Below are 25810 nucleotides of genomic sequence, written 5' to 3'. Positions count from 1 at the left end.
GTGGTCTTCCTTAACCACCATGGTTATAACTTTGGAAGGAATCCCAAAAGAAAAAAAATAATGTTTGCCCATTTACATTATTTCAATGGTGTTTCTTTAACATCTAAACCACAGAATAGCTGGAAAAATACCAGCGTTTAGAATGGTTCATTGGCATGGCCAAACCTCTCCCAAAATGAATTCTTCAAATATTTCTATACTCTCAGAATTTTTTTCTCTCAGAAGTTAGTTAATGTCTGGAATTCATAGGGGTAGTGGAAACTAATGCATTAGTTATATTTGAAAGAACAAAAAGTTGTGGTTTATGGTAAACTGGCATAGATAAAGAGTTAAGGCCAGAATAAATCAGTCTTGATCATATTGAATTGCAGGGCAGGCTTGAGAGGTCAAGTGACCTAGTCCTGCTCCTGTTTACTTGTGATCTTGTGTTCCCCTTCTTCACCCAGTGGTATTGAGCAGATCCCAGTTTATGATTATTTGCAGTTGCACAAATCAGAAATTAGGCTGGACAGCCACAAAGAATCTGCTGGAGCAACTCAAGTATGGATCATTCCCTTCCACCGGCACATGTTGCTTGACCCACTGAGTTTCTCCGCAGATGTTTGTTGCTCCAGATTACGAATGGGTTTGTTTTTAAACTTACATCAACATTACTATCAATAACATCTTGTTTTTGTCTCTTTTTTCGGCATTTCAATTTTTCATTCTGCAATCACCTAACACCTACTTCCCATCTGTCAGCACTTTCCCATTCAACTAAAGGAAATGAAGAACTTGCTCTTTAACCTTATTTCCCATGATCCAAGCTCCAAACACTCCTGGTTTTCAGAGATTCATATTTAATCTAGTGTATTTGCCTTTTATTTATGTTTTATTAAAAATAACAGAGCAATGTGGATGAAATCTATTATTTTGTCCATGGATCAACAATATACTTTGCTATAAAAATGTTGGGAACATAGTTACTTGACCAGTCACATTTGTTTATGAATGCGTATTAGAATATGCATGTCAATAATGACACTGGGGGACTATTGAGACAAAAAAAAAACTGGAATAATTTTAAAAATGTGCAGGTATCATTATCGTCACTAAAAATGTTGTTTCATTTTTATAAAAATCCAGAGCATAATGTTAACTTAATAACTAAAAGTTTCATTTTTGACAAATGGTAATAAGCAAAAGAACACACTGAACTTTCCAAAACTAAGAAATGGCAACTTTCAAGCCGTAAGTGTACACGGGAAGATTAAATTTGTTGCATGACCTCTGTGTGGAAAGCCTTTATTCAGCCAACAAAGGAGATTATGACACTAAAACAGAAATACTGGAAGGGCTCAGCAAGTCAAGCAGCACACACGAATCAGCCAAAACATTATGACGTAATGAGCCAAAACATTATGACCACCGTGCCTAATATACTGTTAGTCCTCCGTGTGCAGCCCCTTACGCAGCAGGGTGTGATGCACTGTGTATTGTGACACATTCCTCCTGTGACCACCGTTAAAAATTTCTGTGACTTGTGCCATAGTAGACCTTCTGTCGGTTCGGACCAGACGGGATAGTCTTCGGTGCCCTCGCGCATCGATGAGCCTGTCCCTCCTCGGACCACTGTCGGTAGGTACTCACCACTGCTGACCGGAGGCACCCCACAAGCCTTGCCTTTTCAGAGATGCTCTGACCTAGTCGTCTGGCCATAACAATTTGGCCCTTGTCAAAGTCCCTCAGGTCTTTACTGCTGCCCATTTCTCCTGCATCCAACAATCAACTTCAAGAACTGACTGTTCACTTGCTGCCTAATATATCCCACCCCTTGACAAGTGCCATTGTAACAAGATAAACAATGTTGTTCACTTCATCTGTCAGTGGTCGTAATGTTTTGGCTGATCGGTGTATATGGAAAGAAAAAACAGTCAATGTTTGAAGTTAAAGACCTCTCATCAGAAATGAACTAGTGAACTTTCCTTTCATAGGTGCTGTTGTCTTTCCACAAATACAGCTTGACTGGCTGTTTTCCCAGCATTTTTGTGGTTTTGTTTCAATTTGACATCTGCAATTTTATTTGTATTCCGAATGATAATGAACTTCCATTTTACAATCACTGTTATTCTCAGTTCCATTCCTGTCCTGACCTTTCCCCTCTACCTCACCCCATGATCTGTGTGAATGTTTCCCATTATTGGTTCTCTTTTCCTGATGCCTCCTTAATCACCACTTCTCTCCATCCTCCTTTCCCCAATCCCTTCCTCCTTTTCCTACCTTCTTCCTCTCACCCTTTGAAAGTCAGTGGGTTAGGCAGCATCTATGGAGGGAATTTGATGTTCCCAGGGAAGTGATGCTCTCAGATGGCTGATATAGACTAACGTTGAACTACTCATTGCCTTCGGAAAGTTGTAATGTGATTGGATTATGTCTTGCAGCTCAGGAATGCCCCAGCATTTCTTGTGCTGACAGATTCACTCTAAGGTAAGTTTAATGGTGCCAATGAGACTGACAGTGTTCTCCCTGATTGTAAAGGAAATAAAATGTTTCATGTTGATCTCATATGGCACAATCTACTTTCTATTGAAACATGGAATTTTGTTTTTAATCCTACGCTGAAATCCTTACACAGAGCCTTGAGAGCTAGCCTGGAATTTTGTGTACTGGTCTGGGCTCCCTGCACAAGGATATACTTTCCACAGGAGAGCAACAATGGTGCTGCAGATTGATTCCTAGAATGTAGGGCTTGTTTATATCAGGACAAAGCAAGTTGTGCTTGCCAGCATCTAGAAGAACGAGATGCACTCTCAACAAATCAATCAAAATCCTTACATAACTTAACAGGACAATTGACCAGGTGGTTATTACCTTGGTGGGGGTGTCTTGGAACAGGAGATATACTGCCTTAAAGGGAAGGCTCAGCCTTTCAGGAAATGAAGGGGAACCACAAAAACACTTCACCCAATAAATCTTTGGTAATCCTGTCCAAGACACCTGTGGCAGTTCTGTCATTGGGTGCATTTAAGAAAGAAACAATACACATGTTTTAATTATTTGTTTTACATTGGGAGATAAAGTACATATTTCAGCAAGCCACATTCCAGCTTTCAGCAATGAGTTATACAATTTCTGATTATGGTTTTATTCCCACCTGTTACACCTCCTTCACAATGACTTTTTGTGTCTTTGCCTGCCCCTGCTTTGGTTGTAAGCTTCAAATTCCTAGGGGTAAGTATCACCAACAACTTCTCCTGGACAACCCATTTTGAAGAAATGGCCAAGAAAGCAACCAATGTCCCTACTTCCTTAGAACGCTTAGAAAGTTTGGTATGTCCCCAACAACTCTCACCAACTTCTTCAGATGCACCAGAGAAAGCATTTTATCAGGATGCATCACAGCATGTGTTTGAGAACAGCCATTCAATACCACAAGAAATTGCAGCAAATTGTGGACACAAGCCAGACCATCACACAAACCAACCTCCCGGTCACTCCACCCCTCTCCCATCAGGCCAAAGGTATAGAAGTATGAAAACGCACACCTCCAGATTAAGAGACATTTTCTTCCCAGCAGTTATTAGGCAACTGAACCATGATACAACAACTAGAGAACAGTCCTGAGCTACTATCTACCTCATTGGAGACCCTCAGACTATCTTAGATCGGACTTCACTGGGCTTTATCTTGCACTAAACTATATTCATGTTATTCCTTTATCATGCATATGTACACTATGGATGGATTGATTGTGAGCACGTATGGTATTTCCGCTGACTGGTTAGCAGGCAACAAACGCTTTTCACTGTACACGTGACAATAAACTAAATTCAAACTCACTGCCACCCTCCTTAACTTCTTGTGTAGGTGGAAACTGCAAATGCAGGTTTAAACCAAAGCTAGACACAAAAAGCTGGAGTAACACAGCATGTTACGCAGCATCTCTGGAGGAAAGAACTGCAGATGCTGGTTTAAATCAAAGGTAGACACAAAGTGCTGGAGTAACTCAGCGGGACAAGCAGCATTTCTGGGTGACGTTTCAGGTCGAGACCCTTCTTCAGACTGATGTCAGGGGAGTGGGCGGGACAGAGATAGAATGTAAGAGATAGAATTAAGACTGATGAGAGAACTGGGAAGGAGGAGGGGATGGAGTGAGAGGGAAAGCACAGGCTATTTGAAGTTAGAGAAGTCAATGTTCATACCGCTGGGGTGTAAGCTACCCAAGTGAAATATGAGATGCTGTTCCTCCAATTTGCGATGGGACTCACTCTGACAATGGACGAGGCCCAGGACAGAAATGTCAGATTAGGAATGGGAGTGGGAATTAAAGTGCTGAGCAACCGAGAGATCAGGTAGATTAAGGCTGTGAGTTGACACCTGGAACAGCGGATACAGTAGATGAGGTTGGAGGAGGTGCAAGTGAACATCTGACTCACCTAAAAAGACTGTCGGGGTCCTTGGATGGAGTCGAGGGGGGAGGTAAAGGGACAGGTGTTGCATCTCCTGCGGTTGCAGGGGAAAGTACTTGGGGAGCGGGTGGTTTGGGTGGGAAGGAACGAGTTGACTTGGGAGTTGCGGAGGGAATGGTCTCTTCGGAAAGAAAGAGTGGAGATGGGAAGATGTGGCCAGTAATGGGATCCCATTGGAGGTGGCGAAAGTGTTGTAGGATTATATGCTGCATGCGACGGCTGATGGATTGGAAGGTGAGGACAAGGGGAACTCTGTCCTTGTTGTGATTGGGGGGGGCGGGGGGAGGGGGAGCAAGAGCGGAGCTGCTATATATCGAGGAGACCCTAGTGAGAGCCTCATTTATACTGGAAGAGTGGGAACCCCAGCGGTATGAACATTGATTTCTGTAACTTCAAACCGCCGTTGTTTACCCTCTCTCTCCATCCCCTCCCCTTCCCAGTTCTCCCACCAGTCTTACTGTCCCCGACTACATTCTATCTCTGTCCCGCCCACTCCCCCTGACATCAGTCTGAAAAAGGGTCTCGACCCGAAGCATCGCCCGTTCCTTCTCTCCAGAGATGCTGCCTGTCAGCAATTTGTGTCTACCTTCCAAAAGGGGTCGAGACCCCGCCTGAGGGTCAGGGGGGAGGGGAACGAGAGATATAGATGGTACTTAGGACAAATTAATGGAAAGTATGTAGAAAAATCGATAATCATGGAAAATGTAGAGGCCACAATGGTCAATTGGTGGCTTTGGGATAGATGATAACGAGTTATACTGACAAGTAAACCTCATTTCTTGTGTCATGTAACCCGCCCTCCCTCCAAGCACCGATCTTTTCCATTTTTGCTCTCTCAAATTACTTTTATTTGTCGTGACTATTTCCAGTCCACGTCAAAATAATGAACTCACTGCTTTTTTTTTTCCTTGCTCCTTGTTTCCCCCTCCCACCCTCTACGACTTATTGATCTGTTGCAGCCTCCGACTCCGGCTGCCTTTGCTTCCTTCGTGCGCGTTGGGCTGGCGGGCTGGCGGGCTGGCGGGCGGGCGGGCGGCGAAGCCGGGGAGGGACGGACGACAGTGGGGCGAGGCGGCGGGAAAGCAGCGGGCAGCCAATGGGGAGGAGGAGCTGGCGCCAGTGTGTTCCATTTAAAGCCGGGCAGGCTGCAGCCCCGCTTTCCAGAACTTTCCACCCTTCTTCGCCAATAGTATACCATGGCTGTCACCCTCAACAACGGAAGTCGCATGCCCAACATCGGCCTGGGCACCTGGAAAGTGAGTGACTCTGCCGACGATCGAGGCAGATATTAGCCCACCCGTGCGGCTTCGGACGCCCGTCTCTGCTGTGTGTTGATCGTGGAGCAAAGCATCTCCAGACGCCGGTTTACTGTCAACCCAGAAGATAGACACAAAATGCTGGAGCAGCTCAAGAGAATGAAGAAGGGCAGGAGAAATCAGTCTGAAGAAGGTTCTCGACCCGAAACGTCACCCATTCCTTCTCTCCCGAGATGCTGCCTGCCTGACCTGCTGAGTTACTCCAGCATTTTGTGAATAGAATGAAGAAGGGTCTCGACCCGAACTGTCACCCATTCAATCTCTCCAGAGATGCCGCCTGGCCCGCCGAGTTTCTCCAGCAGCTTGTCTACTGGGTTGATAGTGAATGGCCTGGCTGGGGTGGGAGGGGGTGCATCTCTCTCTCTCTCTCTCACTCTCTCCCCCTCCTTCCCTCATTCCCTGCTCGCTTTAAACGGACGAATCGACCCAAGGGCGGCATTCGCCGGCCCGTGGGATCACTTCGTGTGCGCGGCCGGCGGTGGCGGGGAGTTGGGTCTGTGTAACGAGAAGCTAAGGTGGAGAGGGAAGAAAGGTACGCGCGTATAGAGTGACAGGAGGGAGGGAGAGGGAGGAATGATGGTGTGCGCGACGGAGGGGGGTGAGTGAGGAGGTGGGGGCGCGCATGAACTCTTGATGAGTGTGTGTGTGGTGGTGATCGTGGTGGGGTATGCCGATGAATCCTGGGGAAAGTGCTGCTGTAATCGGGGCTGGGTAGTTGGGGGCGAGTGGGACAATTTCCCACCTTGGGAAATAAAGAACTTGCTCGCTAAAACGAGAGCGTGCAACCAATTTCTTAAATAATAGAATTTGTGTTTGTTCAAAGCTTCAAATTGTCAAGATTTTCCTTTGTTGAAGGTACACTCAGCATCTCTTATCCATGGCAATTGCCCTACGGAGCTTCGCCTGGCAGAAAGTAACGTGGGGAGGGGGGGGGGGGGGAGATCTTGAGATGGGAGGAGGTAGGGTTGCGGCGATTGAGTCGCATGGTTGGCGTCGAGCTGTGAAGGAATGGACGACTTTTTTTAAGCTTCGGGGAAAGTTGCAGAAGTGGTAAAGCGGTGTCTCGCAAACGAAGAGCATGGCGCGAGACTGCAATTTTCTATTTCGAGACACTATCAGTCAAACATGCCCTAACGCGATCGTAAGTTTTTGTTATATTTCGCCCCTGATGCATCTGTGGGAGGGAGAGGAAATTACACTTGGGTGTGGAAAGGCATTTAATTTTTAAACAGTGTAACCCATTTTTGTGTTGTGAATTGAACTTGTTTTTGTTATTGTCCTTCTTGCAGTAGCAACCTTAATGAATCGTCTCCACCCTTGTCACTTGATTGCTCACAATGTTTAGGCTGCCATCCAACTGACCTGTTCCCTGTACGGCAGCCTCTTTGCCTATTCAGACAACACATTGGGTGTGCAATTCCTGCTTAGCTGCAGGAGGGACCCCCATACCAAATCGGCTGTTGGCACCCAGTTTCTATGCCTATTAAGCCAGGGTACACTAACATTTCTAGACCAGCAAGTATTTGCATCACAATGCTAACGCATGGACAAATTCTGAAGGCCAGGAGCATTTGAATTTTTGATTTTAACTATCTAGTTCTGTACGGTTTTTAAAAATAATTTTTTTTGTATAAATCAATTTTCAGCATTGTTTTCAATTCAATTATTTTGAAATCAGTTGGAAGTCATTGTAACTGATCAAGTTGGTTTTGTAGTGTAAATTGTCCTTCGTGTGTGTGGGCTTGAGTTAATGTGCGGGGATCGCTGGTCAGCGCTGACTCAGTGGGCCGAAGGGCCTGTTTCTGCGCTGTATCTCTAAACTAAACTAAACAAGCCATGGGAAAGCTGAATAACATTAGTCTCTTTTTGCAAAATAGCTTTGGGCTATGAATAAGCAATATGTGCTGTAGTTCTAAAGTTTTTGCTGATGCCTTAAATAGACTTGTATAGGAGGCTGCAGAGTGACTTGGATAGATTAGGCAAGTGGGCAAATGCATGGCAGATGCAATATAATGTGGATAAATGTGAGGTTATCCACTTTGGCGGCAAGAACAGGAAAGCAGAGTATTACCTGAATGGTGACCGATTGGGAGAAGGGGAGATGCAACGTGACCTGGGTGTCATGGTGCACCAGTCATTGAAAGCAAGCATGCAGGTGAAGCAGGCAGTGAAGAAAGCGAATGGTATGTTGGCATTCATAGCAAGAGGATTTGAGTTTAGGAGCAGGGAGGTTCTGCTGCAGTTGTACAGGGCCTTGGTGAGACCGCACCTGGAGTATTGTGTGCAGTTTTGGTCTCCTAACCTGAGGAAAGACGTTCTTGCCTTAGAGGGAGTACAGAGAAGGTTCACCAGATTGATCCCTGGGATGGCGGGACTTACATATGAGGAAAGACTGGATAGACTGGGCTTGTACTCGCTGGAATTTAGAAGACTGAGGGGGGATCTTATAGAAACATATAAAATTCTTAAGGGGTTGGAGAGGCTAGATGCGGGAAGATTGTTCCAGATGTTGGGGGAGTCCAGAACCAGGGGTCACAGCTTAAGGATAAGGGGGAAGTCTTTTAGGACCGAGATGAGAAAACATTTCTTCACACGGAGAGTGGTGAGTCTGTGGAATTCTCTGCCACAGAAGGTAGTTGAGGCCAGTTCATTGGCTATATTTAAGAGGGAGTTAGATGTGGCCCTTTTTGCTAAAGGGATCAGGGGGTATGGAGAGAAGGCAGGTACAGGCTACTGAGCTGAATGATCAGCCATGATCATATTGAATGGCGGTGCAGGCTCGAAGGGCCGAATGGCCTACTCCTGCACCTATTTTCTATGTTTCTATGTATAGTTTTTGCTTGCTTACGTTAAAATGACATACTTATCTTGGAAGCAGTGCAGCAAAGATTCACAAATTTCACAAGATGAGTAGTTTGTTCTAGGATATGAGGAAACATTGTGCAGACTTTTTTCCAATCTTCTCGAGCCATGTGATCTGAAATACAAGATTCTGAAGGAACATGGGAAAGGTGATGTTGAGGGAATACCTCCCATTGGTGGAATGGCTAAAAGTGAAGACCATAGTCTCTTAGTAAGGGGTTGGATGTTTAAGACTAGTTGGATGAACGTTCCTCACATGGATTGATTCTTAAATTCTCTATCCTAGAGAGTTGTGCCTAGAGTTGTTGATCATATGGAAGGGTAAGTTCAGTAAGTTTTTGATTTTGAGAAACATGGATAGTGGGTGAGAAAATGTTGATATTTAGATGATGGAGTCAGTTTTGTGTCTCATACCCAACTCATTTCATGAATATTGCTACAGCTCCATTCATCCAGGCAAATAATGAGTATCACACATTTAACTTGTGCTTTACAGGTGGGAAGTTGGTAATCACTTGCTATTCATGGGACGTGCAACCTGACTTGCACTATAGCCACAATACATACTTGATGCCAGATAACGTAAAGGCTATCAAATATAATAGCATTGCACATTACTACACTGTTGGAGTGGTTGGTCCAAATATGTTTCTGGATAATGCTGATGTTCAGCATGTTAATGGGGAGGATGCAATAATGGCACTGTAGTTGAATTCATGGAGAGGTGGTCAGACTCTCATGTTGGCAATGGTTATTGTCTGGCTCTTGTATGGCACAAATCTTATTTGCCATTTATCACCCAGTGCTGTTTAGGTCTTGGTGGATGTGGGCATGGACCACTTCATTAGCTGAGGAGTAACAAATGGAACTACACTCTATACAATTATTAAAGAACATCTTCACTTCTGATCTTATGAAGAGAATGTCATTGAGGCAGCTGAAGATAGCTCCGAGGGCCTCCTGGAGTGATGTCCTGTGGTTCAAACGATTGACCTCCAACAATTAGAACCAGCTTCTTCCAGGTATGATTAGAGAGTGATGACTCCCTCATTTTCATAAATGCATTGTATTTGGATTCCTTGATGTTGCACTTGATAGGCTGCATCCATGATGTGGAGGAGCAATCTCGTGATTTGTCTTTTGAATTTGTCTCAAACCCCCATATTAGGACCAAGGCCTAAATGTGGTCTTGAACAGTGGCCCTAATGGTGCCAAAGTAAGTATTGGCCAGCTAGTTGAAATCTAGAATTAAGAGATTGTCTTGTGTGAGATAATTGAGTTGTTTGGGTCTACACTCAGAAGTGACCTTATTGAAACACAATATTCTGAGGTGACTAAGAGGATAGGTACTTGGAGGGCTTCCAATTATGGGAAAATCTAGAATGGGTGTGGACAAAGTTTTGGAATAAGTTGTCAGTGAAGGAATCTTTTGAAGATCATGAATCTTTGAAATTCTGTCATTTGCTGTGATGGCCAAGTTATTGTATTTATTGGAGGCTGTTAAAAGCGGATTCTAGGCTGCTGGAATCGAGGCATGGGGATTGGGCAGTAAAATGGAGTTTAAGCTAATGTTAGGTTGGCTGTCATCTTTTTGAATGGTGGATTGGGTTTGAGGGCCATTCTGCCTCCTGCTGCTGTTTCTTGTAGAATGACATTTGATAACATTGGCATTGAACCCCTCCAGTACTTTAGTAATGTGTTTGGTTGAATAAATAGTGTTGTTCCTGTACTGGAGTAGTTTGGCTGAGGCAGGGCACATTTGCAGTATTTCTGTCAGAACCTGTAGTCTGGTGTAACCAGTATCCTTAGATTTGTAATCATTTTGTGAAATGTGGGTGTCACTAGCAAGACCAGCAAATTCCCCTGGATGGTGGTGGGGCTCACCCACTACCTTGAGACATTGCAGTTTTTTCTGGCAAAGTATATCAATAGTGTTTTTTTATTTGAGAGTGCCAGAGTTTAGGCCCATTTTCTATGAAGGGGAATGACATGTTTCCAAGGAAGGATAATGTACAGCTTGAAGAGCTAGCAGCCGGTGATGTTTCCATCACCTGCTGCCTTTGTTCTCCTTGGTGATAAAGATTGTGCTTTTGGGAGGTGCTGGCAGAGTAGCTGAGGTGAATAACTACCTTGTGAAAGTCTGCAATTCTCTGCTGGTGATGGGACTCTACATTTAGCATGGTGAATTGGTTGGCAATAAAGTGGTGGGTGTTGCAAGCTTCCTGCGTATAAATTGAGCTGTGCTGACCAAAATAAGTGGAAAGTTTCCTTGGGCCTCTTGACTTGTGGCTTGTAGGTTCAAGAAAATTTATTGTGCGTCAGGAGGTGTCACTCGTCATAGGATACCCACCCTTTGATCTGCTCTAGTATATCTCGGGTAATCAATTTTGGATAAAATAGAAAATGCTGGAAGATTTTTTAAATCTTTTTAAATGGTCTGTTTTGAAATACTTTGTTTCAATTGATGTAGAAAAATAACTGCAGATGCTGGTACAAATCAAAGGTGTTACAAAATGCTTGAGTAACTCACGGGGTCAGGCAGCATCTCAGGAGAGAAGGAATGGGTGACTTCGGGTCAAGACCCTTCTACAGAAGCGTCACCCATTCCTTCTCTCCTGAGGTGCTGCCTTATCCGCTGAGTTACTCCAGCATTTTGTGATACCTTCAAATGTTTCAATTGATAGTAATTTATATTTATGTTCCATTTGAGCTTTGTCTTTCCATTGATTTTTTTGTTTATAAGCACTTTATTGTTCAGTCTGAGCCAGGTAAAGTGACAGCGGCAGTGAAAGAAGCCATTGACATTGGTTATCGTCACATCGATGGTGCATATGCATATGAAAATGAGAAAGAAGTTGGTGAAGCTATTGCGCAGAAAATTAAGGATGGAATTGTAAAGCGTGAAGACCTTTTCATTGTTAGCAAGGTAAAGAAGCGCACTTTGAATGTCTCTATTTCTTTCCTAAAATGATCTTTGTTGTGCAGCAAAGCAGTACATTTATTTTGAGATGAAAAGAATGGAATTGATGCTGCAATTAAATTTTAGACCCTTACACAGCTTTTTTTTTTGTCCAAGGTATTGACATATAAAAGAATATTTGGTTAATTCCAAATTTAAAAGAATACTGGATGGGCGTGGACCCGTTGGGCCCAAACCTCTCCTGCAGGCACGGCAACCCTCCGTCCAAACCTCTCCTGCGGGCACGGCAACCCTCCGTACAAACCTCTCCTGCGGGCCCGGCAACCCTCCCCCAACTGATGACACTCGCCCACTTCAGCCCCCCTTAAAACTCCCTGGGCCGGGGGCAGGCGAGAGGGGAGAGGGAGCCACTCACCCCAGCCCCAGGCGGCCATTGCGGTGGCCAACAGCAGGAGAGCTCTCCTCACACCCCCCCCCCATCATTGGCCGCCATTCCCGTTACTCGGGTGGATCCCACCCTCTCTGAGCGGCAACCGTGCCCCAACTGCGCACGCGCAGATCCGGCAGCCATCTTATGTAAGTATTAGATCAACTGGTCCCAACTGTGCATGCAGTTGGGTTCCCATTGTGATGTCGAACAATGAGGTATTACTACGCAGGCACGGCTGACGGGCAGGGCAAGTGGAAAAGGGATTTATTAAAGTTTAAAAAGTGATTTTTTAAGTTTAAAAGTGATTTTTAAGTTTAAAAAGTTAATAACTTTTAAAATATAACAACCATTTGAACCGCAGGCCAATGGTGAGTAAGGTGGGCCTAAAATTATTGTGCTATCGTGTACCGTTTTGGCTGTATTTCGAGAATGTACAAACAAACAGCCAAACAATGCATTGATATTGCGACTATGCTGATTAGTGATTTCTGTTTCCTTTTAGCTGTGGTGCACCTTTCATGCAAAGGATCAGGTAAAGAACGCCTGTTCTAAAACCCTAAGTGACCTGAATCTGGAATATCTGGATCTATACCTTATTCACTGGCCTATGGGATTCAAGGTAAACTGCCCCAAAATAATATTTTTGCATGCCTTTCTCTAAACTCACACTGATGCAGGAGTTAACGTACTACAGTAGCCAAATATCCCAAATATCAATAGTAGGTTATATAGAAATCCAGGTTAACCTTGCATATGAAGTACATGGAGTTATTTTCACCTTTTCATTGTACTTTATAAGATACCTCAACCAATTGAATTGCATAGATGTGGCTGATGGAGTAATTGTTAGGGAATGGATGGGCGATATTGGAACATGAATGGCACAAAAAGGGTCTTTTGGCCCACCGTGTCTGCACTTACCATGATGCCAAGCTACACTTTCATCCATAGGCCTCGGGATCCATATACCTCTCCTCCCACACTTCTAAATGATTCTGAAACACTACTATTGTACCTGCTAATGCCACCTCCTCGGGCAGCAAGTTCCAGTCACCTATCAATTTTTGTTTATATTGTTTCTCAAATCTCCTTTAAATTTTCTCCTTAAGCTTATGCCCTGCAGTATTTGATATTTCTACCCTGAGGAAAAAAGGTAAGGTATGTGTTAGCCTCATAATTTATCTATTTTACTAGGTCCCCCCCCCTTGGTGATGCTCCGGAGAAAACAATCAATAATAAGCAATGTGCTCCAATCAAAGCAATATCCTGGTCAACCTCTTCACTCTTTCCAAAGCCTCCAAGTCCTTCCTATACAGCTACAATGTGTCTTCCTAACTTTTATACTCAGTACCCTGACCCATGAAGGCAAGCTTGCATTATGCTGTCCTTAACATTACATCCACTTGTGTTGCCACTTTCAGGGAGCTAGGAACTTCCTGGTACTTATCCATAAAACTGAGCTGTTCAAAGTGGGAGCACCCAGATAATTATGGGGTTATGATAGAGCCAAGGAGAGCCAATTCTATATCTTCCCTGATAGAGTGGCTGGTATGATTTCTGTCCGATGTTCTTGAGATGATTATTATTAATCTTTGTAGTTTAATATTAAATAGTTATTCCACAGATTAAGGTATGGGTAAGAGTTAGACGAATAGAACAGTGCAGCACAGGAACAGGTCCTTTGGCCCACAATGTCCATGCTGAACATAATGTCAAATTAAATGAATGTCAGCCTACAAATGATTTGTATCCCGCAATTCCCTGCAAATCCATGTACTTATCTAAAAGCCTCTTAAATGTCATTATTGTAACTACCTTCACCACCATCAGGAATATTCCAGGCACCCACAACCCAGTAATTTTGCTTTCGAATTTTTACCTCAGCATAAAACTATGCCCTCTTGCCAAACATTTCCATCCTGGGCAAAATGTTCTGACTGTCTACCCTAGAGAAAACAATCTGGGTTTGTCCAACCTCTTTATAGCCAGTGCTCTCTAATCCAGGCAGCATTCTGGTAAACTTATTCAGCACCCAATGCCTCCCCATCATTCTTGTACTTGTTCAACCACAACTGCACAATTGTCCAATTGTGGCCTAACCAAATCGATATAAAGCTGCAGCATGACTTCCTAACTCCTAAATATAATAGACTGGCTGATGAGGGCAAGCATACCATATGCCTCTTTACCACTATCTACTTGTGCTGCCACTTTGAGGGAATAGCATTAGAGGCTGAGATGATGATATCAAAGGACAATGCAGTGATGGAGTAACTCGTGGGTCAGGAGCATCTCCAGAGAATGTGGCTCGGTGATATTTTGGGTTGAGCATTGTGAAGCTCGAGAGACAAAAGTTGTGAATTGTGAAGCTGGAGGAAAGAAAATAGGTGGGAGGTGAGGAGAAACCAATGCAAGATCATCCAGGGTTCGGGGGGTGGGGGAGGGTGATGGTGAGAGAAAATTGTAGGCTATCTAAAATTGGAAAATTCAATGCTCAAGAGGAATATGAGGTGCTGTGCCTCCAGATTGTGTGTGTGGTCTCACTCTGGCAATAGAGGGGGCCCAAGATGAAAAGGTATGGGAATAGGTGCCAAACAGCTAATCCTGTCTCTCCATCTAATCCTGTCTCCTTACATGCCCTCTAGACCTGGTAACACCCTTGTGAATCCTTCTGTGCCCTTCCCAGCTGTTGTGAAAGGAAGTCAGAAGAAACACAAAGGACCATTGCTTTTGCCATTTACTATGTCTTTACCTGAATGATGTCCAGGGAAATGTATTGGGAATGTAATCTAAGAAGTCTTACCCAGGAAGTATATGTCAGGTGCAATACAAATGAAGGATAAAACAATATTGAACTTGCAAACAACTGTTAAATTTGGCATAAATTAACTGTTCATTTCATTCATTTCATTAATACCAAGAATTTTCTTGGCATACAAGTCGTGTTTTTGGCAGTTATTTTAAAGAAATATCTCTCTTTCAAGGCTGGTAAGGTGAACCTTCCTCTTGATAAGAACGAGATGATCATACCGAGCCATACAGATTTTGTTGACACTTGGGAAGTGAGTAAATATAAACTATTTTCCTCAAATATAGTTGAAGAATTTCTAGAGTTATCTGTGGAAAGTAAATTTATAGTACATCTGTTTCTTTCCTGCTGTTGCTGTTTCACTGCTTCGTGACATTAACTGCATAAAATGTTTTTATTTTTGTCTAAATCATTTGATAATCTAAAATCATTTTTTATACCAGATTTTTAACATTTACCATTATTTTCCCTTCACAGGCAATGGAAGATCTAGTTGACAATAAAATGGTTAAAGCTATAGGGGTGTCCAACTTTAATCGTGAGCAGATTGCGCGTATCCTAGAAAAAAAGGATCTGAGGATCAAACCAGCTGTCAACCAGGTAACATTATTATTAGATGTTGACATCCTAGTATTTTGTTTTCTGGAAGCATTTGGTGGTGCATTATCTTTGTCCATGAAAATCTCTCTCCAACATTGAAGTTCATGTTGGCTTTGTTTGCTTTAATAGATTGAATGCCACCCTTATCTGACTCAAGAAGATCTGATCTCCTATTGCAATTCTAAAGATATTGCTGTGACAGCCTATAGTCCACTGGGATCTCCAGATAGACCATGGTACCTGACGTGACTCACTATCTTGCTCCTATTTTAGTGCAAGAGAAATTACTATTAGAATTTAATAATATGTATTTTCTTAAAAATACATTTATAAGCATGTCCATTGTAAATATTTATCTAGAGTTGTAATAAATGTTCAATGTAAATCGGCAAACTGCTCCACATGAAAGCATTGCACTGCAAAGCTTCATAGTCTGTAAACATATACCTTAGAGAGCTTCATCCTTCTCCATTATTAATCTGGTTGATATAATTATAGGGTGAATGCACAGAGATTTTGCCCCCAGCTGGATAGGGATATAGAGAACTAGAGCACATATGTTTAAGGTGACATAGGAAAGATTTAATGGGAACCTGAGGAAGAACATTTGCTCACAGGGTGGTGTATATACTGTACGTAATGAACTGCCAAAGGAAGTAGAGAAGGCAGGTACGTTAACACTATAAAGACATTTGGTCAGAAACTGGATAGGAAAGAAATCATTTTTGGAGAATTACAGTCCCTGGGTTTTTACACATATGAATTCTTTACTTGTCCTCTCATGCTAAACGAGCATCCTCATATTTCGCTTGGGCAGCTTGCAGACCAGCGGTATGAACATTGACTTCTCCAACTTTAGATAGTTCCTCTGTCCCTCTCTTCCCCTCCCCCTTCCCAGTTCTCCCTCTATCTTCCTGTCTCCACCTATATCCTTCCTTTGTCCCGCCCCCTGACATCAGTCTGAAGAAGGGTCTCGACCCGCAACGTCACCCATTCCTTCTCTCCTGAGATGCTGCCTGACCTGCTGAGTTACTCCAGCATTTTGTGAATAAATACCTTCGATTTGTACCAGCATCTGCAGTTATTTTCCTCCACTATCCTTAATCTGTAGTAGTATGCTCCTATTTTCCTCCCCTAATCTCTGAACATATGCCTTGCTCCCATCTAAGCTAATGAATCTCTCATAAGGACATTGGTCCCAGTCTTGTTGACAGATGCAGGCCATTGTTCCAATAAACCTCCCTTTTAATAAATCTTAACGACAGTAGCTATGTATTATCTCAATCTGTTTCTTTGCTCACTATTGCGAGTAATCCTTCAGATTACTGACTTTGAGATCATCATTAACCTTTCTCCATACCAAGCTTCTAAAAATCTAATGGTAACATCTTGATATCTGCTGTCTTCATGTAATTTGTACTAACAAGTATCATATTTCTGGCTTATTCCCTTTCTACCGGACCCACAAAGTCTTGTATCCTGGCACCATGAAGCAATTTACCTTGTTCAACCCACATTGGTATTTTAGAATGTTTCCTTGATGGAATTTTGACAGCTGGATTTCATCAACTCTTTACTGTTTCCCCTATTTCCACCTTCTTCCCCCGAGTCCATTGTGCATTATTCATTCTTTCAATGTATCATTGGTCCCTGGCTAATACATACAAGTTTGAGAGTTGCAAACCTCCAAAGTTACCTGTGCTTCCTAATTCTCAGATCACTACCAATTACTATACTGATGTTACTAGGGCGCACTGCACTAGTGGGGTGCAGGGTGACTACCTTCTGAAACAAATGTTTAGAGTAGGTTTTTAATCTTCCCTCGGACACGACAATAGCTCCAGCATTGACTTCAGCACAAGTATTAGCGCACCATTACTTTTATTTTAAGGATGGATTCATTTTTGGGCAGTGGGGAATTGAGTTTTATGGGGTTGATGCAAAAGAAGGGAGTTGATAACAATCTCGTTGGCAATGAGTGGTGGAGTCGCTTGGAGTGGCTTGAGGAACAATTAGCTTGATGCTCTTAAGTATGTTCTTGTGAAAAGATAGTGGGAATTCTGTGTTTGGTTTGCAAGATAATGATTTGTACTTGATGTACATGCATGAAAACATTGGATGAGGCAACAGCCAAATTGAGTAAAAACAGCATCTACATACAGCGAGTGAAGCATTAATTAAAATTACGAATGGCAAGAAATAAACTTTGATGTTTAAAAAGCCTAGCTCAAAAAGGCACATTTTAAACACTTGTGATCTTTGTTAGCTCTGTCAGCCAAGAGCAGTATACAATATGGATCACAAATTGGAAATTGTGCAGCCAAAAGTTATTATTTTAGAACCTTTTTACAGAAGTAATTCCATTTCCTTTCATTTATTACAGGGCAAAGGCGGATGAACCCAGACTCCTTGAGGATCCTAAGATACTGGAAATAGCAAAATCTCATGGGAAATCATCGGCACAAGTAGGGGGTTTTCTTGCAAAATCTGCAGTAGTGTCAGATTCTGGTTTGTGGGTTCAGTGGCCATAGTTTTACCTTGCACATTACTGTTCTTTCGCTTATTTCAATTGTTCATAAGTTATCTTGTGTATTTGTTATGCTACTTTATGATTAATGCATAATTACTAACCAGCAAAGGACTGATAAGGAGATGCTTCAGTTCTTGATTTTCATTTTATGAAGGTTTTTTATCTACACAAACCAAAGAGGCCATCATTGGCTTGATAGGTTAAATAAATATGTTTTTCTCTGTCCAGCACTGAAACGATTGGTGCCACTGATTCATGTTCAACAATCTCGGGAAAGAATCAAAACCTGTTGTTATTAATTTGCCATTGTGATTTCTGTTCCTCTGTAGAAGTTCTTAGCTTATCTGCTATGATGGCCCTTCGGGTATTCTGGACCAGATAGGTGTAGCCCAGGCCCATTACTTCTCAGCTGTGTTATTGGGACATCTACTAAAATTGCCTTTTGCCAGAGGAATGTTTTCAAGTTAATACTGCCTTCAATTCAGCAAATCTTAAAATTTGCCCTGCATCTAGCAGGCCTCAGTTTGCAATAATCAATGTAGTATTCTACCACAGGCTATTGGTTCTAACTCTTTGGGATTTTGTTTCAGGTATTGATCCGGTTCCATATTCAAAGAGGGCTAATTGTAATTCCAAAGTCTGTCACCCCAAAACGAATTGAGGAAAACTTTAAGGTACGTGAAGGGAGGAACAGCAGATGCTGGTTTCAACCAAAGATAGTCACAAAAAGCTGGATAACTCAGCGGGACGTTTTGGGTCGAGACCCAAAACGTCACCCATTCCTTCTCTCCAGAGATGTTGCCTGTCCCGCTGAGTTACTCCAGATTTTTGTGTCTATTTGAGGTACGTGAGGTTTTTTTTTGAACAAAGTTTATTTCTGAATTTTTATTAATACAGCTTTGACAATTCAATGCATGAACACAATGGAACTGATCGATATCCCCCACCACCCCCACCCACAATACCATTCAGAAGGTATACAACCTAAATTATGCAAGGAAAATAAGTAAATAAATAAACATGAACATAAGCATACAAAAAAAAAGAAAAAGCATACAAAAAAAAAATTGTTAGAGGTTTAAAGCAGTACACCATATTATCTAGGGCACTAACACGCATAAAAATAGACAAGAGGGAAGCAGAAAAATGGGAATGTTAAGACATATCAGGGACCATTCTAATACTTCAATTCCACTCTTAATTACATACACACATATCAAAAACTACTCAACCATAAAATTATCAGAGCCTAAAGCATCAATACAGCTAAGGAAAGGTTGCCATATCAATGTAAACTTGTCAGCTGACTCTCTAACAGTGTACCTAATCTTCTCCAATTTAATAAAATACAACATATTCCTAATCCACTGTGCAAATGTTGGAGGGTTACAATCTTTCCATCTGATCAAGATTTGTCGTCTGGCCACCAGCGTGGCAAAAGACAGAAGATTTAGTTTATTATTCTTTATGCAAGAGTTTGTATTACCACACCGAATAAAGCAAGGGGAGCTGATGGTTCTAAGGATTCATCAGTAGTTTGGGAAAGCATATCGAATATTAATTGCCAAAAATTAGATAACTTAGGACAATCCCAAAACAAGTGGCTTGGTTCTGCCTGCAACGGTCACACATGGGGTCTATTATTGGGTGCGAATTGGGCTAGTTTAACTTGGTCCAGTGCAGTCGGTGGAAAATCTTAAACTGTATAACAGTATGCTTCATGCATATCGAAGGTAAGTATATACCCCCAATCATCTTTGACCAGATGGAGTCTGAAATTTCCATACCCAGATCCCCTTCCCTCTGCTCTTTTAGGGAGTTAAGACGTGTCATATTTTCTCTCGTTAATAAAGAATATATGGCACCTATCTTTCCCTTTCTGGCTGATGTGATGTCATTGATTGAGTCGAGGAGTGTGTCTGAGGGCTGTGAAGGGAATTGAGTGATATTAGAAGATATGAAGCTGCGGATTTGCATAGACCTAAAGAAGTGTGATCTAGAGATATTGAATTTCTGAATAACCTGCGCAAAAGATGCAAACAAACCATTTATAAACATGTCTAAATGAACAGACCCCATGATTGAGCCAAGCACTGAACGAAGCATCTGTCGAAGGTGGCAGGAATGCATGGTTCTTTACAATGGGAGCGATTGAGAATTTACAGATATCAAAGGATTGTCTGAATTGCTTCCATATTTTTTAAGAATTAATAACAACTGGGTTAGACGTGTATTTGGTAATAGGCTCTGAATATGGCAGACGAGAGCATATAATAAGGCAAATAATGAGGTGTTCTTACAAGAGTCTCTCTCTAAAATTAGCCAGTCAGGTACAGTGGTTACCACATTTCTTTCCATCCAATAAGAAATACTTTTAATATTTGCTGCCCAATAGTGAAACTGAAAGTTTGGCAATCCAAACCCTCCCTGCTGGTGAGGTCTCTGTAGTATAGCTTTGCGTATAGGTGGATTCTTTTTATTCCAAATGATGGAAGAAAGCTTTCTATCCAGGGAAATGAAGAACGTTTTAGTTAAGAAAACTGGTATACACTGAAACATATAAAGAAGCTTGGGCAATATGTTCATTTTTATCGTGTTAATCCTACCTGCCAGAGATAGAAGTAACAGATCCCAGCGGTCAATGTCCTCTTTAATAGAGGACAGGAGAGGGGGGAAATTTGCTGAGAAAAGATCATTAAATTTATGTGTGACCCAGACACCAAGATATTTTATTTTGCCCATGCACACTTTAAATGGCACCATACGTATAAACAGGGGTTCTCTTGCTGCCAGATGTAAGGGCATCAATTCACTTTTTTGTGTGTTAACTTTGTAGCCAGAAATTTTGCCAAACTTATTTAAGAGATTAAGAACTGCAGGAAGAGATGACGAAGGGTCAGATAAATATAGTAACATATCGTCTGCATATAGCGACTTTCAGAAAGCCTTCGACAAGGTCCCACATAGGAGATTAGTGGGCAAAATTAGGGCACATGGTATTGGGGGTAGGGTACTGACATGGATAGAAAATTGGTTGACAGACAGAAAGCAAAGAGTGGGGATAAATGGGTCCCTTTCGGAATGGCAGGCAGTGACCAGTGGGGTACCGCAAGGTTCGGTGCTGGGACCCCAGCTATTTACGATATACATTAATGACTTAGACGAAGGGATTAAAAGTACCATTAGCAAATTTGCAGATGATACTAAGTTGGGGGGTAGTGTGAATTGTGAGGAAGATGCAATAAGGCTGCAGGGTGACTTGGACAGGTTGTGTGAGTGGGCGGATACATGGCAGATGCAGTTTAATGTAGATAAGTGTGAGGTTATTCACTTTGGAAGTAAGAATAGAAAGGCAGATTATTATCTGAATGGTGTCAAGTTAGGAGGAGGGGGAGTTCAACGAGATCTGGGTGTCCTAGTGCATCAGTCAATGAAAGGAAGCATGCAGGTACAGCAGGCAGTGAAGAAAGCCAATGGAATGTTGGCCTTCGTAACAAGAGGAGTTGAGTATAGGAGCAAAGAGGTCCTTCTACAGTTGTACCGGGCCCTGGTGAGACCGCACCTGGAGTACTGTGTGAAGTTTTGGTCTCCAAATTTGAGGAAGGATATTCTTGCTATGGAGGGCGTGCAGCGTAGGTTCACTAGGTTAATTCCCGGAATGGCGGGACTGTCGTATGTTGAAAGGCTGGAGCGATTGGGCTTGTATACACTGGAATTTAGAAGGATGAGGGGGGATCTTATTGAAACATATAAGATAATTAGGGGATTGGACACATTAGAGGCAGATAACATGTTCCCAATGTTGGGGGAGTCCAGAACAAGGGGCCACAGTTTAAGAATAAGGGGTAGGCCATTTAGAACGGAGATGAGGAAGAACTTTTTCAGTCAGAGGGTGGTGAAGGTGTGGAATTCTCTGCCTCAGAAGGCAGTGGAGGCCAGTTCGTTGGATGCTTTCAAGAGAGAGCTGGATAGAGCTCTTAAGGATAGCGGAGTGAGTGGGTATGGGGAGAAGGCAGGAACGGGGTACTGATTGAGAGTGATCAGCCATGATCGCATTGAATGGCGGTGCTGGCTCGAAGGGCTGAATGGCCTACTCCTGCACCTATTGTCTATAGCGAAACTTTATGTTCCAACCTTGCCCTTGTAATACCTTTAATATCTTTATTGCTATAGCCAATGGCTCAATTGTAATCGCAAAAAGAAGGGGGAATAGTGGACAGCCCTGTCTTGAGCCTCGTGTCAGTGAAAAATAAGGTGATATATTATTATTAGTACGTACTGCCGCCATTGGCGAGCTATTTAGAATTTTGATCCATGATTAAAAAATTGGTCCAAATCCAAATCTCTCAAGGGTATGAAATAAATAGTCCCACCACCGATCAAAAGCTTTTTCAGCATCTAGAGATATAACCACTGTCGGGTGGAGTGGGAATATAAATAATGTTCTAGGGGCGCCTGATGTTGAAGGAGGATTGCCGACTTTTTATGAAGCCCATCTGGTCTGGTGAGATTATGGTTGGAAGGATTTTTTCAAGATGGCGAGCGATTATTTTTGCAAAAATTTTGATGTCCACATTGAGCAAAGAGATAAGGTACGTGAGTTTAGATGAGGGGATAGGATGGGAGTGAGAACCATTACACCAGCTCCTACATAAATTCTTAGCTCTGCATTAAAACCAATTGCAATGCAGGGTGAAAAGTTTTGGTTATAATACAATATTCCGTAATCTTAGGATAGCTATTGAAGATCAGAGTATTATGATTACTTCAGCTCTATGATATATTAGAGTTTCCTGTTTCAGAATTTTCAAGTCGGCAAACCTTAAAATTTAATTCCTGTTATACTCCTATATGGCATTTCACCATATATCCATAGATTTGACTTTCCATTCTAAAGTTATGTTTCTCCTGGTTGCAGGTGTTTGATTTTCAGTTAAGTGAAGAAGATATGAAGACTATCCTCTCCTTTAACAGGATCTGGCGATGTTGTCCAATGCCGTGGTGAGTTGCATGCACATGTGATGCTCGTATGTTCATTCAAGCAGTCCCATCAAAACAAAGGAAGTTGAGTATCACTTTACTGTCCTCACCACATCAACTGCTATTTTATAATTAGTATTGATGACCCATCTAAACCTTGGCATTGTGATAAGGTAATCTACTGTTGTGCCCTGGCTTTTTGTCCTGGCAAGTAATTGTATGGAAGACATTTGTGCTTGTCTGATAGGAACTGGCGATGCTGTCCATCATCACCTGTTCTCAAGTAAAACACTGCCATTTATTCTGTGGTGTTCCCATGTTTATGGAGGTTGTTGATCAGATAAATCCGGGCCTGAAAGTTAATTCCAAGTACATGATGGATATAGAGGTGCTGTGGCATCAGTGGTTCAGTTTAGTTTAGTTTAGAGATACAGGCCCTTCGACTCACCGTCTGCACCAACCAGCGATCCCCACACATTAACACTATCCTACACACACTAGGGACAATTTACACTTATAGCAATCCAATGTACCTACGTCTTTGGAGTGTGGGAGGAAACCGAATATCTCGGATAAAACCCACGTGATCAAGGGGAGAACGTAAAACTCCGTACAGACAGCACCAGTAGTCAGGATCGAACCCGGGTCTCCGATGCTGCAAGCGCTGTAAGGCAGCAACTCTACCACTACATCACCATACCGTTCTTGATTCTCTTCTGCTTCCGCATATGAATGGACATCACATGTAATGCTGGCACACCAAACAGGATGATACCATGCTTGCAATCCACCACATGATCCTTTCCCCTTGATCACCTATCTATAAAGTAACTGTCTTCTGACATGCTCTATCCACATGTTCTGTGAGACTCCCAGTAACTTCCTCCCTTGCTTTGCTTGATCTAGACCAGGAACTCATCAGGTCCTGGAAATTTAGCTTTTTAATCCCACTAAGATATCTAATGTCTCCTTGCATTCTCTAATTATAATGTCCTCCTTGATAAATACAGATGAGAAGTACTCATTTAAAGCCTCGCCGAAGTTCTCTGGTTCAGTTCACAGTTTGCAACTTTGGTTCCCTAATCTTCCCTGATTATAATATACTTGGAAAGTACTTTGAGATTTTAATCTTGCCCACCAGTGCTAGTTTGCTCTTTGGGGTGCAATGGAATATCAATATTTTGGAATGGACAAAAGGAAAGAGCTTTGCCTTCAACTTTTATTTTTGGTGGGAGAGGGGGAGGTTTGGTAGAAGGAAGGGGCATGTGGCCAAAGTAGTGTTCAGAGAATCAAATTGCCTGACTTCCAGTCAAAGCAACTGAATGTAGATTCCCTGTTTTGGGGGATCATCTCTGCATCTCCCTCCACATCTGTCTGTTTGCCCCTTTCACCTTTGCTGCTCAGTGGTTTTCCATACATCTCCCTAAAGAGTTGCTACTGCTGCTTTCCATCAGCCAGAGCTGAGGCCTATTGTACATTTGGATGTCAGCAGACAGTTGTTCTCTCCAATTTCTGTTCAATGTGAGAAGTAGGGTGGGATGACTAGCAGCAACTGACTGGAGTTAGGCTTCCCAACAGCATCCAGCCTGATGTGGAGATAGATGGTATAAGCACCTGTTTGGATGGGATTTTCTGGTGGAAGGTGTTGGCTCTGGTCTCAGTTTTCAGTAGTGCATTGACCCAGGATGAAGTGGCGGCAGGATCAGCTGCACACTAATCTAAGCTCCTTTAAAGTTTTTCATTCCTTATAGCCATAAATGTAAACTGTAACAATAAGCAATGGAGGCATCCCATGCAACTTCACAAGTGTGGCTTTTTATTTGCTCTTTTTCTAAAGTGGAATATCTAATTTTATTCTCTTTTCTACAGGTGTGTTAAACACAAGGACTATCCATTTGAGATTACAAACTAAACTGTGCTTCAAGTGGAACAAGCTATTCATCTATCAGAAAACTTGTGGCGCTCTGTCTGTAGACTTGAACAGCAGAGTTAACCTAATGTTTTAAAACAAGTTTTTCATATTTTTTACTGTATGGTGATGTGTTTTTGTAACCATGATGCAAATAAACATTCTAGAGAAAGTTAATTTTCCATTGTGCTGGGATGCCTCCATCTTCTTGCTGTGCAAAGCCAGATCAACTGGTTCTTGGCACCAATTTGGAAAATTGCCTGTTTTCTTATTTTAACCACTGCTCTGCGTAATTTCTTTGCTTCTGTTCCTGGGTGTGGTTTTTTAAAGCCTGAAGGGGTTTTGAAACCAATGGAAATTTACTGGTTGGCCACAGGCCCATCATGTGTGTCAAGTGGTAAAGTATGTACAGCCTTTCCTGAATGAATTTGTGGAAAATGTTTTAGGTGAATTCTTTTTTTTTGCTTTAGTATTTTGCAATGCTCAATAGTTCAGAATTATGTAGATTAAAAATGGATGCCTCAAAGTATGCTGCTATACTAAAAAATATATATAAATCAAATATCTAAATCAATGAGTTACTGTAGTAAACTCTTATAGTGCACAAAATCTAATTATGTGGCAAGTCACAACACTCTTTAACCATGGGGCATTTAGCTGAAAATGCTTGTTGAATATTAAAGGTTGATTTAATAATCCAGAACAATTTCTTATGTAATTGAATATATACAATAAAATACAATACAATATATCTTTATTGTCATTGTACAGGGCTACAACGAGATTAGGAATGCGCCTCCCATACGATGCAATAAATCAATTAGCTAATCAGTATTAATTTAAACAACCCAATGAAACAAATTGGAACAGTTTTAAAACAGAATAAAGTGCAAGTAGATCTGTGCCGGTTCACTGTGCGATGTGACCATCCGGCTCAGCAGGAATTGTTCATAGCAGCTATGGCCCTGGGGATGAAGCTGTTCCTGAGTCTGGAGGTGCGGGCGTA

At 42.2% G+C, this 25810-nt stretch overlaps 1 protein-coding gene across 1 annotated transcript; it reads left to right on the top strand.

The window, feature by feature from the left end:
- Window positions 1–5590: 5590 nt before the first annotated feature.
- Window positions 5591–25445, top strand: LOC144603379 (aldo-keto reductase family 1 member B1-like). Its single transcript, XM_078416535.1, has 10 exons — window positions 5591–5704; window positions 11385–11552; window positions 12479–12595; window positions 14961–15038; window positions 15263–15385; window positions 15515–15621; window positions 17769–17850; window positions 18506–18589; window positions 22834–22916; window positions 24765–25445. Exons 1-10 carry the CDS (start codon window positions 5645–5647, stop codon window positions 24805–24807), a joined length of 945 nt encoding a protein of 314 aa, XP_078272661.1. The 5' UTR covers window positions 5591–5644; the 3' UTR covers window positions 24808–25445.
- Window positions 25446–25810: the final 365 nt, after the last annotated feature.

This window comes from Rhinoraja longicauda, chromosome 20, assembly GCF_053455715.1.
Source record: "Rhinoraja longicauda isolate Sanriku21f chromosome 20, sRhiLon1.1, whole genome shotgun sequence".
Classification (NCBI taxonomy): Eukaryota; Metazoa; Chordata; class Chondrichthyes; order Rajiformes; family Arhynchobatidae; genus Rhinoraja; species Rhinoraja longicauda.
Note: the sequence above shows the minus strand (reverse complement) of the source record. Positions and strands in the feature narration are given on the sequence as shown.